The 13,055-nt window shown below is 41.8% G+C and overlaps 4 protein-coding genes across 5 annotated transcripts; 2 read left to right on the top strand and 2 right to left on the bottom strand.

Moving 5' to 3' along the window:
- Positions 1 to 2,310: 2,310 nt before the first annotated feature.
- LOC137940188 (probable calcium-binding protein CML45) lies at positions 2,311 to 2,874 on the top strand. Its single transcript, XM_068785123.1, has one exon. It carries the CDS (start codon positions 2,311 to 2,313, stop codon positions 2,872 to 2,874), a length of 564 nt encoding a protein of 187 aa, XP_068641224.1.
- Positions 2,875 to 3,942: 1,068 nt separating this feature from the next.
- LOC137940187 (pentatricopeptide repeat-containing protein At5g39680) lies at positions 3,943 to 6,782 on the bottom strand. The gene is made up of 2 exons (XM_068785122.1): positions 4,620 to 6,782; positions 3,943 to 4,164 (listed from the first exon to the last, which is right to left on the bottom strand). The coding sequence occupies exon 1, from the start codon at positions 6,780 to 6,782 to the stop codon at positions 4,698 to 4,700; it is 2,085 nt and encodes a 694-aa protein (XP_068641223.1). The 3' UTR covers positions 3,943 to 4,164; positions 4,620 to 4,697.
- A 140-nt stretch (positions 6,783 to 6,922) lies between these two features.
- Positions 6,923 to 8,820, top strand: LOC137941818 (uncharacterized). 2 transcript variants are annotated; one of them, XM_068787406.1, is made up of 5 exons: positions 6,923 to 7,291; positions 7,415 to 7,653; positions 7,781 to 7,929; positions 8,229 to 8,496; positions 8,600 to 8,820. In XM_068787406.1, exons 1-4 carry the CDS (start codon positions 7,110 to 7,112, stop codon positions 8,472 to 8,474), a joined length of 816 nt encoding a protein of 271 aa, XP_068643507.1. In that variant the 5' UTR covers positions 6,923 to 7,109; the 3' UTR covers positions 8,475 to 8,496; positions 8,600 to 8,820. The 2 variants fall into 2 exon arrangements, with proteins under 2 accessions (XP_068643507.1, XP_068643506.1); XM_068787405.1 differs by having other exon boundaries at positions 8,229 to 8,820.
- Positions 8,821 to 10,279: 1,459 nt separating this feature from the next.
- LOC137942122 (transcription factor MYB105-like) lies at positions 10,280 to 12,459 on the bottom strand. The gene is made up of 3 exons (XM_068787807.1): positions 12,044 to 12,459; positions 11,480 to 11,923; positions 10,280 to 10,801 (listed from the first exon to the last, which is right to left on the bottom strand). Exons 1-3 carry the CDS (start codon positions 12,441 to 12,443, stop codon positions 10,503 to 10,505), a joined length of 1,143 nt encoding a protein of 380 aa, XP_068643908.1. The 5' UTR covers positions 12,444 to 12,459; the 3' UTR covers positions 10,280 to 10,502.
- Positions 12,460 to 13,055: the final 596 nt, after the last annotated feature.

Below are 13,055 nucleotides of genomic sequence, written 5' to 3'. Positions count from 1 at the left end.
CTCGGTATTTCAACCAGTGACATATCTTCTTAGGGGTTGAATGAGAACACGAAGAGAGGTGAAGATAACACCGTTAATGAGAGTGAATGTGGAAAGAAGAGGAAACAAAAGAAATAGAAAGGAAAAGAAAGTAATCTTACACACTGAGATATATCTTCGTAGGTGATTAAGAATTTATAATCTGAGTCTATCTCTAATTTAAATACTAATTTTTTTTTATCTTTATCATTATCTTTATATCTATCACTATATTTATCTCTATCTCTATCATACCCTTGCAAGATGGAGCTAAGAGAGTCTAATCTTGATCTTAAAAAAGAATGTTTTTGGAAGTGGTTTGGAGAGAGCAGCGGCACTCGAGGCGGTTGGTACGGACATAATTTCATCGTCAGGTGGCAGAGTAGCGGCATTGGAGGTGGCTGGTGCGGACAGAATTGCATCGTCTGATGGAAGAGTAGCGGCACCGAAGGCGGCTGGTGCGGATGGAATTTCATTGTAAGGTGGAAGAGCAGCGGCACTGGAGGTGGCTGGGACGGACGGAATCAACGTCAGAATAGGATGAAGAGGTTCTTGATTGAGTTTTTTTTTTTTAATAAAAAAATTCCGCATGTACGAAACTTACACGTGTGAAAGCCCACGTGCAAATTTGCACGTTGCACACATACATGCGCGGGACGACACATCCAATGGGGGGAAATAATTTTTCCTCCTTAACTTAGGTCGTCTCGTGCTGTTGAGACAGGCAGCGGGGGGACAGCGCCGACAGGCTGGGTGCAGTCGGCGCTGTGACCGAAGGGGCGAACGACGGTGACAGCGAGTGGCAGGCGTCAGCGGGGTCGACCAATTTCGGCGGTAAATCGATGACATGAGAAGAGAGACAGAAGAGCTAGTTCTGTGCGGCGTCAGCTGGTTGAGGGCAGTTGACACTGTGGCCGGAGGGGCGAAAGGCGACGAGACTGAATTGCGCTAAGGGGGGGGGGGGGGGGGGGGGGGGGGAGAACACTGGGCAATTGGCACTGTGGGCGTCGGGGTGAACGGCATGCGGCGACGTAAGCACGTCGCCGCAAGACCATCAAAACAGAGTGTTGGAACTCTGGCTCACAGCGGCGACTGCTTGGCGATGGCGAGTGGTAGCGACGACGGTAGTAGGACCAGAGTGACCAGAGAGGCTCACGGTAATGTCTACGGCAATGGGATCAGAGGGACTGCAGGGATAGACAGAGAGGGACCAAAGGTCGCTAGAGGTTGAGTTCAGTGTCGGGAGGTCGAGACTCAAGTGGCAGTCGTCAACGGTGGGGCAGCTGCGATTTTTTTTTTCAAAAATCCCTCCAGCGAGATTGCACGGAGAATGGGTTCAGAAGATACTAGATATGCCGATGGTAGTGAGTTACAACTACAGAGGCTGGTTACGATAAGGATTCCCAATGACGACAGACTGGTTCTGATTAATCGATCGGAAACTCTGATACCATATAAAATATAGGAATAAAAAATAATATTATCGTGATTATTATTGATCAGATGTAAACTATTTATAGAATTACACAGAGATATTGTAGGTGATTAGGACTCTACAATCTAAGTCTATATCTAATTCAAATACTAGTTATCTTTATCTCTATAATTATCTTTATCTCTCTTTATATTTATCTATATCTCTATCGATTAAAAGAGAGATACGAGATTCAGTCTCATCGGGTTCTTGGTAGCCAGCAGCAAGGTCATCCGGGCCACTGGCTTTACTTCGTCGGCGGTAGTCAATAATCAACTCAAGTAATTCACCGAAGCTTTTGGGCAGTTTCCCTGCCTGTTCAGTTTGGTCATATGTGAAACTTAAGGGGAAATTTCGAGGGCGTTTCCCTCTGTTTTTCCACGAAATCACAAAATGAGTCAAGCAGAAGAGACAAGAAAATAGGCCTGCCTGCCTTTTCTTTCTTTCTCCACTGTGATTTCATGAAAGTTTCCATCGGTCAAGCCCGAAGACGGCTCTCCCCCTAGACAGACGAAGCTTCCCTCCCGTTTGTTAAATTCCCATGACCCTTTCCATTCTTTTGATGGATATGTTTCTCGCGTTCTACCAAAGAAGAAAAAAATTAAAGGGAAAGAAAGAATATGACACTTTCTTAGCAGGCTGCTGCATCAAGCGAGCACCTTCCTCGTTGATTTGGCTTTTGATGCCTTCAAATACCCGTCGTACTACTCAGTTTTAAACATCCACCTCCCTGGAAAACCCTTCCCATTAAGTTTCGCCTCTCAAGTTTTTTGGAGAGGATACTCATTGGCTAATTCGACTTCTTTCGTCGGAATACAATGGAGAAGAGATTAAGAAGCTCACGTTCGCAGTCTTTCTTTGTTGGGTTGTTTCTGTTCGATAGAATTCTTAGCTGGGTCTGTCAAAACTTCTACTACGGTTTTCTCTCCTCCTTTTCCAAGCTCAAGATTTGTTGCGAAGACGAGAGGACCCTGAATTCAGAAAATGATGACACGAAGCGCAACCAGCAGTGCTTTGTTGAAGACAAGGAAGATGTGCTCGACGGAGAAGAAGTGAGAATGGTAATGGAGAGACTCGGAGGTTTTTGCAAACCCGAAGGCGAGAAGCTTCGGGATTTGTTGGGTTGCCGCGAGTTCTCTGTCCTGTTCGAAGAGAAGGAACCCAGCCTGTATGAGATCAGGGAGGCTTTCTCTGTGTTTGACCAGAACAAAGATGACTTCATAGACGCAAGAGATTTGCAGAGCGTTCTCTCTAGTTTGGGTTTCAGGCAAGGATCAAGTCTTGATGCATGTGAGCAGATGATCAGATCATCCGATGAGAACGGAGACGGGAGAATAGACTTCAATGAGTTCGTGAAATTCATGGAGAAAAGCTTTTGTTGATTCAAATTTAAAATCCTCCTTTTTATCCTTTTCGTATATTTTTTTCTCTTTGATCGTCTGTACACAGAGATATGTAGCGAAAAGAAGAATCTGATTCAACTGAACCTTGACATATTCTCTAACTTCAACTAATTTTATGAATACAGTTGAAAATTATGAACATTAGTCTCTGTCTGTTAAGTTCTTCATGTTCTATGTGGTTGCGTGGCTGAATCATATAAATATATAAATGACTAAAGTTAAGGGAACTGAACATGGATCAAAGCAATGGACAATCACCAGAAAAGGTAAAGGAGAATCGGTGGGAATAAAAAATACAGAATAGAATGGAAGGAAATGAGGATTAAAATGGTCGGGGAATGGAATAAAAAATTGAAAAAAAAGGAGCAGCTAAAACGATCTCCAGGGCTTACGGAAAACCAAGTAACAAGAGGTGGGCTCGTAGGGAGAAAGGCAAGTAAGGAGGAAAGACAATATCATAGTTGCATGGCCATCTCTGGATGCACTTTTACATTTTTTTGTTGTTAACTGAACCAATCAAAATTTTGGTACTCATCTCACATTCCACGTCAATTTAAGGCAGTCAGTTGGATGGTGCAACTAGAGAGCAGAGCAAGTGATTGGCAGTAACTGCAGAAGCCCTTAAGCTTGAACTGTCCATGTCTCCCACCTCAATTTGCAGGCATTTTGCATATCCTGTAAGAACACAAGATTATTACAGATGGCTTCATAATAATTAACAAAGGAAATGTACAACCATCTAGATGTCACTTACACTTGATGAATGATGACTTGTAAACATGCCATGATATGAAGTAACTTCAGGTCCACCTTTAGCAGGAAGAATTATTCAACCCAAACTTACATAAATTGTACAATCCTAGCATGAAAATATGGTCTTATAAGTGAACACATCAAACAGCTCCATACTAGTCATAGAAATGAACTGATAGGTTGTCTGATGAATAAAATCTTCCAATCATGGCAATAATATGAGAATGCCCTCAATCAGCTCACAGCAATGTTTATAAGTACTTAGTTCAACTGATTTTTGGCAGGGTACTGTCTTCCGTCCACAAGGCACAAGATGATTATGGCCTGAGAAGAGCTTCATATTGAAAGTAAAGTTCCTGTTGATGGATACAGGATTTCTGGTCAGAGACTTTCATTCTTCCCCAGCTTAATCAGTGAAGCAGATAAGTACATGAGTCAAGCACCAGCACTATTGAAATCTGCTTAAATCTCCTTAAAGATGGTTCAGAAGATCACCCACGACAGTTGAGGCAGACACTGAAGCAAAATAAGTAAATACAATATATAACTCAGTAACTAGATGATGAATTAGACAATTGGAAAATTGGGTTTTTAGCAGTCAACAAAGTCAGCCAGCTGCTTAATTTTGGGCAATTAAGCCTAAAGTATCCCAGTTGAAGAATCCATAGCAGCTCTCAGCTCCACTACGGTGCAATCAACTGGGAGAGATACGCAGTTAGGTGAGTGCTTTCAGTAACAAGTCCGGCCCAAATGTCATTTAAGTATGAAGAGTCTTTGAGAAGAAAAGAAGACCTTTATATGACAGAAAAGTTTACTCAAGTCATCTAGCAACAGAAGACAAACCAGTAACAAATACAATAGGAACTCATTATGAAATGAATTGCTCAGAAGGTCTAGTACTCCAGTCTTAAGAAGTAACTTATAATTCCCAAACCATAAAAAAACTTGGAGGAAATATATAATGTGCTTACATTTCATAGTTCTCCCAATCTCTGGAAACAAAATGAAAGCCTGAGAAACCTTCCTGTGAAACAGAATCCTTTTCACAATCACCAATAATCCCCGCAAGCACATATGCCACCTTGAAAGCAATGAAACCGGTTTGCATCTCTAATGATTATCTTTCTTCTAGTGACATCTGAAATCAGCTTTGCAGCAGTATGGCAATCCTCACATATTCGAAGGTTCTTGATGACATGAACTGGTGCTCTTGCAGGTAAGGTTATAAGCCCAAAAGTAATTGCTAACTTCTCACTATGATACCTAAGAGACTCTTCTTTCTGTTCATCTTCTACATCATGGAGAGCATTATCAAAATCAGGGACATATCCTACAAGTTTAATTTCTGCAATTAATTCTGCAAGTTTCTTGTAGATGAGAGCTGACTGAGGGTGGTTCCGATCTTCTGAAACAAACACATGGGTGTGACTCCTCACTTGAATCCAGCTAACCCCTGGTTCCTTCTTGATCTCTTTACCTCTCATCAGTGTCCGAATCTTCGCAACCCCATCCCACCTCTTGGCCTTTGCATACATATTAGATAATAGAATATGTGTGCCTACATCATTAGGATCTAACTGGAGGATGATTTCAGCCACTCTTCTTCCCAGACCAAAGTTTCGGTGAACTTGACAAGCACTAAGTAGGGTCCTCCATGCCACAACATCCCATTGGACAGGTGAAGATCTCATCAACTCTTCAGCAACATCAAGCTGGCCTGATCGACTCAAGAGTCCTATCATGCAAGTATAGTGTTCCACACCAGGTGCAATTCCCATATCTTTCATCAAATGATTTAGATAGTAGAAACCTTCATCTACCAGACCCAGATGAGCACAAGCAGATAATGCACCAACAAATGTTACATAATTGGGTCTTTCAAATGTCATAGACATTTGGTGAAAGAGTTGTAGGGCCTTAAAACCAAGGCTGTGATGGGAATAACCAGAGATCATTGAATTCCATGAAACAATGTCGCGATGTGGCATATTTAGGAATATCTGATATGCATCTTCAATGCTACCACATTTTGAATACATATTAATCAAAGCATTTCCAACCACTAAATGTGCACCAAAGCCCAACTTAAGAAAATGGGAATTTAATAGATCTCCATGTCTTAGTGCAGATAGACTTGCGCAAGAATTTAATATAATGACACAAGTGAGCTCATTGGGCCTAACACCAGCTGATTCCATTTCAAAATAAAAATTTAGGGATTCTTCAAAACATCCACTATGTGCATATACAGTCATCATTGTTGTCCAGGAGACCACATTCCGGCATAATAATCTATCGAAGACATTTCTAGCACTTATAACGTTTCCACATTTACCATACATATCTACAACTGCACTGCCCATATACACATCCAGTTCTACATTTCTTGTCAAAATTTGGCCATGAACTTGCAAACCAAGTTTGAAGTCTTTTGAACTGCCACAGAGACCAAAAGCAGTGGCATATGTAACAGGGTCCCACTCGATGGAACCCTTCACCATCTTACCCAAAACTTTCCATGCCTCCTTCAAGTTCCCTTGATCAAGAAACCCGGATATCAGCAAATTATATGAAAAGCAATCCACTCTTGCAATAGCCTTAAAAACATCCAGAGCACTTTCCATGTCTGAACATCTTGAGTACATATTGATGAGTGCATTTCCAACATAAGAATGAAATATAAATCCAGATTTCATCACATAAGCATGGCACTGCTTACCTTCCTGTAGAGCTTGCATATCAGCACAGGATGAGATCACTGTTGAAAATACATACTCATTGGGCAATGAATGAGAACCATTGTTCATCGATACAAACAATGCTAGAGCCTCAGAAGAGAGCCCGTTATGAAAATAACCTGCAATAAGAGTGCTCCAAGACACCAAGTTTCTTTCAGGCATTTCATTAAACAACTGGATGGCTGAAGCAACTAACCCCGATTTCACGTAGGAATTAATAAGAGTGTTTACTTTTGTTGTAGAGCCACTGTGGGCTTTTTTTATCAAGTCAGCATGGATGGCTTGGCAAAATTTAACACTATTATCAGGAGCAGTGAAGTTCTTACTTGGTCTGGACCTTCTGGTTGAAGAAGGTAGCACAGACAGGGCATCTAGGGCGAGCTTTCCAGCTCGCATTGAGCCCCGATGGTTTCTCAATTTTGTAGTATAGATGCTTAGCCCACGAGGCTCGCTTCACTGTAAATTAAATCTTTAAAAGTGAACTCGGTTGGCACAAACACGGCCGGATAAGAGATGCAGTTGTTCACATCCTGGCCTTTTCGCTTGCGAAGTACGATATATACTATGTGAGTGGGTCCCAGATTCTCCACGATACTCGTCAAGTTAACGCCCTCGGTACAAGAATACTGGTATCGACGCTTCCTGGTTTCAGCAGCTGCTTGGGGGCAGTTTGAGCAAGAAAACCTAAGATTTGCTCACTGCGAACACACTCACAGAATCGAGATGACCATCTTTCGAGCAGCCAGAGACGTCGCCTTGCCATTTATGAATCTTCTAAGACTCAAATCGACTCCAATTTTGCAGCAGCTGAACTTGGAACAGAGACTTCTCCGAACGTCTACGGAGAACTGGTGTATCGTCAATCATGGCGTGAATCCTCCCACAATAGTCATGGGCACTTCTGGGTACCCTTTTGCAACTATGAAAATTCGATTTTTATTTTGCCCACTTAGTTCTCAGTTTCTCAGTTTCCCTTCATTTCTTTTTGCCCTGAAAAATTGAGTTTTTCACTTTCTTAAGTATATCAGGAAACTTTCTGAACTGATCGAAATCGAGTCCGTTCTGCAAGAAGGTGTCCCCGTCATCAGAAGGTTTAGCGGAGGAGGCACTGTCATTGTCGATGAAGGCACGATTTTTGTGACTCTAATCTGCAGCAAAGATGCAGTTCCTGGTTTACAGCCATATCCTCGCTCCATAATGTCTTGGACTGGTGAGCTATACGGTCAAGCTCTTGAAGGAATAGCTGATTTTCATCTCCGCGAAAATGGTAAGTGGAAACCTATCAACCCGAATCAAGGATGCTGAAATTGATCGATTATATTTCATCCCTTCTGAAGCAAGAAGAAGACTAACCAGTTATAATATACTACCAATTTATGCAATTCCGCCCTTAGATTATGTTTTCGGGGACCTCAAGTTCGGCGGAAATGCACAATCCATTACTAAAGACCGGTGGCTACATCACACATCGTTTTTATGGGATTACGACGAGAGGAACATGGCCTACTTAAGGATGCCCAGAAGATCTCCCCAATACAGACTGGTACGCATTTGATTTAGTTACATTTTCACTGGAATGATATCTGCAATCTCAATCCTTCTGAAGTTCATCATCCCCGTTTTGAAGTTCACTTTTCAACAATTAAGTTTGCTGAAACACAACTGATAGAATGAACGCGATAGATTGCTGCTATATGTCGATAGATGGTGTTTGAAGCAATTAAATTAGATAATATGTTGCTAGTTGACAGTTCGTGAGCCCGATTTCTATGATCAAATACAGACAATTTCGGTGTTTTTTTTTTTTCCGAAAGTTCTAAGATGGTTTCGACTTTCTCTCAGGCGAGGAACCATCGAGAGTTTCTATGTTCAATGAAGAACTATCTGTCCAGTAGGTCTACCTTCATTGACAAAACGATTGCTACCCTCGGGACCCATTTCTCAATGAGACCAGTGCCGCTGGATATTGTTGACAGTCAGTGCGATACAGAGTTTCCCAACTCTACTGTGCTGCTACCAAAGCAGGAACTGGAGGGAGCGTTGGTGTCTCATCGTGAAGAGGCCAAACTACTTTTGCAACAATCGTGATCAAAATTGATTTTTCTACCTGGTAATACTATTCCGCCATTATAGGTGGCTGGCATTTATTTGGTCTTTTGCAAAATTTAATATTTGGCATTGACTTGCAATTTCGATTCTATCAATTGGAGCAGCCAGGTAGTATTCTGGCGCTCAGTCCATTTGGTAAAGAACAACTCCAAAGGAGCCAAATGTGAAGGATTAATCTGAAGAGCAACCTTAAAATTCCCAAATTCCTCTCTTGACTTGTATTTATCAGTTGTAGGATAGAACTCTATAAACGTTTAGAAACTGCAGGAGGAATTTGCTCTTGAACGGAGTACAACAACCAATTTATTGTAATTTGTTTTCAAAATTTTTGTTTTTTTTTTCTTCTTCCTTTTTCTCTTTCTGTAAGTCTCTCGTGTAGATTACCCTGTAAAGATGGAAGCTGTCACTGAAGTGAGTTAGGGTTAGATGTAATTCCCTGGCTTAGCTCATGAAGGTTGCAGGTTTCTTTGCTTGGAAAGACCTCTAAAGTCCCCGCAGTCTACAGAACAACTGGACTTGTGAAGAGGTCAGACTGGGGCTACACCCAGCTTCAACATTTGTTACCTCACCTCGTACCTGATTATGACTTTGGATCAATTTTAGGGCCTGTTATTATACTGTGTAAATGAGGAGTTAATCACTCGTTCAAAGTGAAAAACGAATGAAAATGAATTCACTTTCACTCGATGCTCCTCGTCATTTTTGGGGTTTGTTTAGAGTCTGCCTCGGATTTAAGTTGAGGTTGCTTGGGTTGCGGAATTGGACGGATGTTCGGCTCAACTAATTGTAGGTTTCGATTCTATTTCTTGGACATTAAGGTTTTCTTCTCTGTATTGATTGGATTTGATCTTTCTTACCTGCTAACGGAGAGAAGTTGTGGACAATGTTCTTGGTATGTGCCTCCTTGGATTCTCCGTCAGTGCTAATCTATCTTAGACTTTCTTCTTAGTCTGACAGTTTCTTTTACTCCCTTGTTTTCTGTTCTTTGGTGTCTGAGACATTGTCTTTGTCTTGTTTGTAATTGTATTTTGTTTGAGCTCTTGAATCCTTGCAATTATTGTTGCCATAGTTGTTAGTTTACTCTGTTTCCTGCCTGTAAGTTTGTTTTTGGTTCCTCTATTTTGTTGTTCGAGCTCTTGAATTGTTCAAGTGATTTCAATTTCAGAATCCAGAAAGCATTTATTAGTTCCAGTTCGAAATTTCCCAGCAATCTTTGCACAATACTAAGAGAACTACGTCGTATTTCTGCACGAAATGCCTGGCAATGAATAAAACCTTCTTCTGCTTTTTCTTCACTGTATAAGCATTTATAAGGGAAGCTAGTTTCATATGTTGATCGTTCGAAATAGGAATTTTGATGCCTGAAACGAATTTAATTAAATGTCCAAGGATGCCTTGCAAGATCCATAAAAGCCTTCTAAAACGTGAAGCTTGTGCCTATTAGAACCCACTTCAAGGGATTATTCCAGTTTATGGAAGTACAGATTGAGAAAATTTGGCCTCGGTTTGAAGTTTAAAATTTGTGACCTTATACCCACAGTTTCAGAGTGGGAATGGTGACTCTGGAAGTAAATGATTACTGTAGGGAAAAAACGAGATGATCGATTAAATCTGGGTTCATGAAGCTTTTTGAGGTTGGTCGCGTGTAGCTTTTCATGGGGAAAATCATGAGACGACCTTGCTAAGTGTAATAATCTGGAAAGCGAGTAAGATCACCATTGAAGTTAATTTAGTCGGGTTATTTCTGCAAAAAAAAAGAAAATGAGATGAATGATAAAGGGAAGAAATCGCATGAGATGTTAACCAGTAACATCGTCAGGATCTGATCACTCCCTACCCGCTTTAAGTGGGGAACATGGAACGGAGATTTCAGATGTCTCTTGGTTTTAGACTACCTTTTTTTTTACTTTTAACAGCATGAGAGATTTAAGGGAGTGTTCAGGTTTCATGAAAATCTCCGTGTTAGGAAAGAAATTTTCTAGCTTTTCTCCAATGGTGGGTTCCCCATCATGTTGCTCCAACTCCAAGAAAATCTATAAAAGGAGGTGAGATCTTGGGGTTAAAATGGGTGTTCTTGGCTGATCTACGTTCTGCTGCAGCTACTGATGACGACGATGGCTCAGAGACCGAAGCTTGGGATGTTGATGGTGTGGAGTCAGAAAAATAACAAGGCGAGTTGCTCAACTGTTGCATTGGCAGCAGCAATGGCGGAGGGAGACGATAGATGCCAGGGGCCGCATCATCTCTTGGCCTATCCCACGGCCTGTTGTGGCTATAAAAGCTTGACTGGTCATGGTTCTTGGGATCTGCAACACAAACCAACCACAGATACCCCATTAACAGACTGTAAAGAGTTTGAAATCAAAATATTTGGAAAAGAAGAAGAGATTTTCAGTAATTCAGTTTAACCCACATATAAAATAATATAAACAGAAGAAAGGTACAGTACAGTTACTCAATATGTGCAGAATTTGCAGGTTTTGAGCTTCAGTCTTATTTGACTTCTTGGATCAAGGAAACAAAAGTTTTTACAAGCGGGAATAGCATGATCCATCGAATTCCCACATCTGAGCAGGAGGAAAGGAGTTAGAAGCCAGAAAATATATTTTCCTGACACAGGAGTCTCCTTCCAAACCTTACGAGTAAGAAGGCTGTTGGGAACTTAGGTTGTCATATATATGACGTGATAATCAAAGATATCTAATCGTTGGTGCAGTGGTGCATGTTGCAGGCAGGGCATAGAGGCAGGTATATCTTTGGGATAATCCATAATGGGAAAAAAAAAAAAAACAGCAGCAGCAGCAGCAGTAGCATAGAGCAAGGAGAAAAAGAATAAATAAAATGGTGAAAACGCAAATCAGAAAACCAATAAGAGGGAGCACAGAAATCCATAAGCAGATAGTCAAGCGGATATAACAGAAAATCAGGATCAAAGGACAAACCAGAAAGAAAATCAAAAGGTGTCTGCTCCGCGAAAGACCCACCACTATTAGAAGGAAACCTGTTGGTTGTTGAACCAATGAATAAATCTCTGTAGCCTGAAACTGAGTCATCGACTCCAGCAGTGGCCGGATTGACGAATGGGAAGTGAGAGATATTGGAGAGGTTGAGGCGCAGGGTTTCTATCCCACTGTCTGCATCTTTGCATCCAAAGCCTCCAGCCTCTTCCAACCTTTTCTTAACAGCCTGACTCAGTTTCCTTCTCCTGTAAGCACTGGACTGCTCTCTATATTTTCTCGCCATTATGACATGCCAATGGTTCTTCACAGCATTGTCAGTTCTCCCAGGAAAAAGCCGAGCGATCATGGCCCATTTGTTGCCATACAACCGATGAGCAGCCATTAGCCTCTCCTCTTCTTCTTCTGTAAAAGCTCTTCTGTTGATCCTGGGGTCTAACTGGTTGAACCACCTCAGTCTGCAGCTCTTACCTTCAAATGTAACATCAGGGGAGGAAATGAGATAGGAAAGCGTCATTACCACAAAATCAAGCAAAACTCTCAAGTGTAAAGAGATCAAGGATAAGGACGAAAGAAACCATGCTTTTTTACCTGATCTACCCTCCAGCTTCTCGGCTATAAGGTTCCAGTTTTGGGGACCATAAAGAGCAACAAGCTCTTTAAGCTTGGTATCTTCTACAGGTCTCCAATGACCTCTGGCACAAAGCCTCGACTGCCCACTATCAGGTTTCTTGCCTGCACCACCTGTGCTCTCAGCGGGATTTTCTTCATGTGGGTTGATGGGCTCCACGGGACTGCTCTCTCCTATTCCATCACTTGAATCAGAGCCCTTCCCGTCAGCCACCTCGCCATTTTCGTTAGCGCATGAAGTCATAAAGGGATATGCCCAACATGCTCCTTTATTTTTCTCACAGCTCTCTCCTGAAGCAGCAGCTTCTGCTGCATAGCAAGGGCTGATGGCGAGAGAACCAATATCGGCAAAAACACCCATTGAAGAACTGTTGTAACTCCTCAGGCTGCTAGAAGTCTCTTGTGGAGAGTTTCTATTATACTGGATGGACATGTCTTCGTCTTCATTGCTGAAGGAAAGAGGGAGGAAAGAGAGAGACACCCAGGTAGGTAAGGAGGAGGAACTGCAGAAATATGTAGACAGAGAAAAGAGAGAAGGGGCTGAAAATAACAACTTGAAATGGGAAAAGCGTCTTAACAGAAACCCACACGGCTTCTCCTTCTCTCTCTTTCACTCTCAGAGAGACTTCAACTTCACCATCCCGACTGAACTCTGACTCCAAATTTAAGCAGTTTTTTTTTTTTTTTTTTAACTTCTCTCCTTCAACCAATAACTACCTCTCCCATCTCACACACCAGGAGATGTCAATTCATCACACGTGTGAGCTCTCTGTCTTCTCTCTCCTTCGGCCATCCCTCTCAGTTTGACAAAAATCACCTCTGTGCTCCTGGTAGCTTCAGTCTCACAGACCTATCTAGCTTTCTTTTCAAGGAAGGAAATAAGACACCCACCCCTCCCAGGATGCCTTCTCTCCTCAGTCTCTTTCTTTCCTTCTTATGGCATAAAATGTTAACCTGGGTTTCAGTTAACACA

The sequence above is a fragment of the Aristolochia californica genome, unplaced genomic scaffold (genome assembly GCF_029961685.1).
Source record: "Aristolochia californica isolate CCGP_79_NKW_82.1479 unplaced genomic scaffold, dmAriCali1.0.hap1 SCAF_9, whole genome shotgun sequence".
NCBI classification, from domain to species: Eukaryota; Viridiplantae; Streptophyta; class Magnoliopsida; order Piperales; family Aristolochiaceae; genus Aristolochia; species Aristolochia californica.
This window is presented reverse-complemented; position numbering and strand designations above follow the sequence as displayed.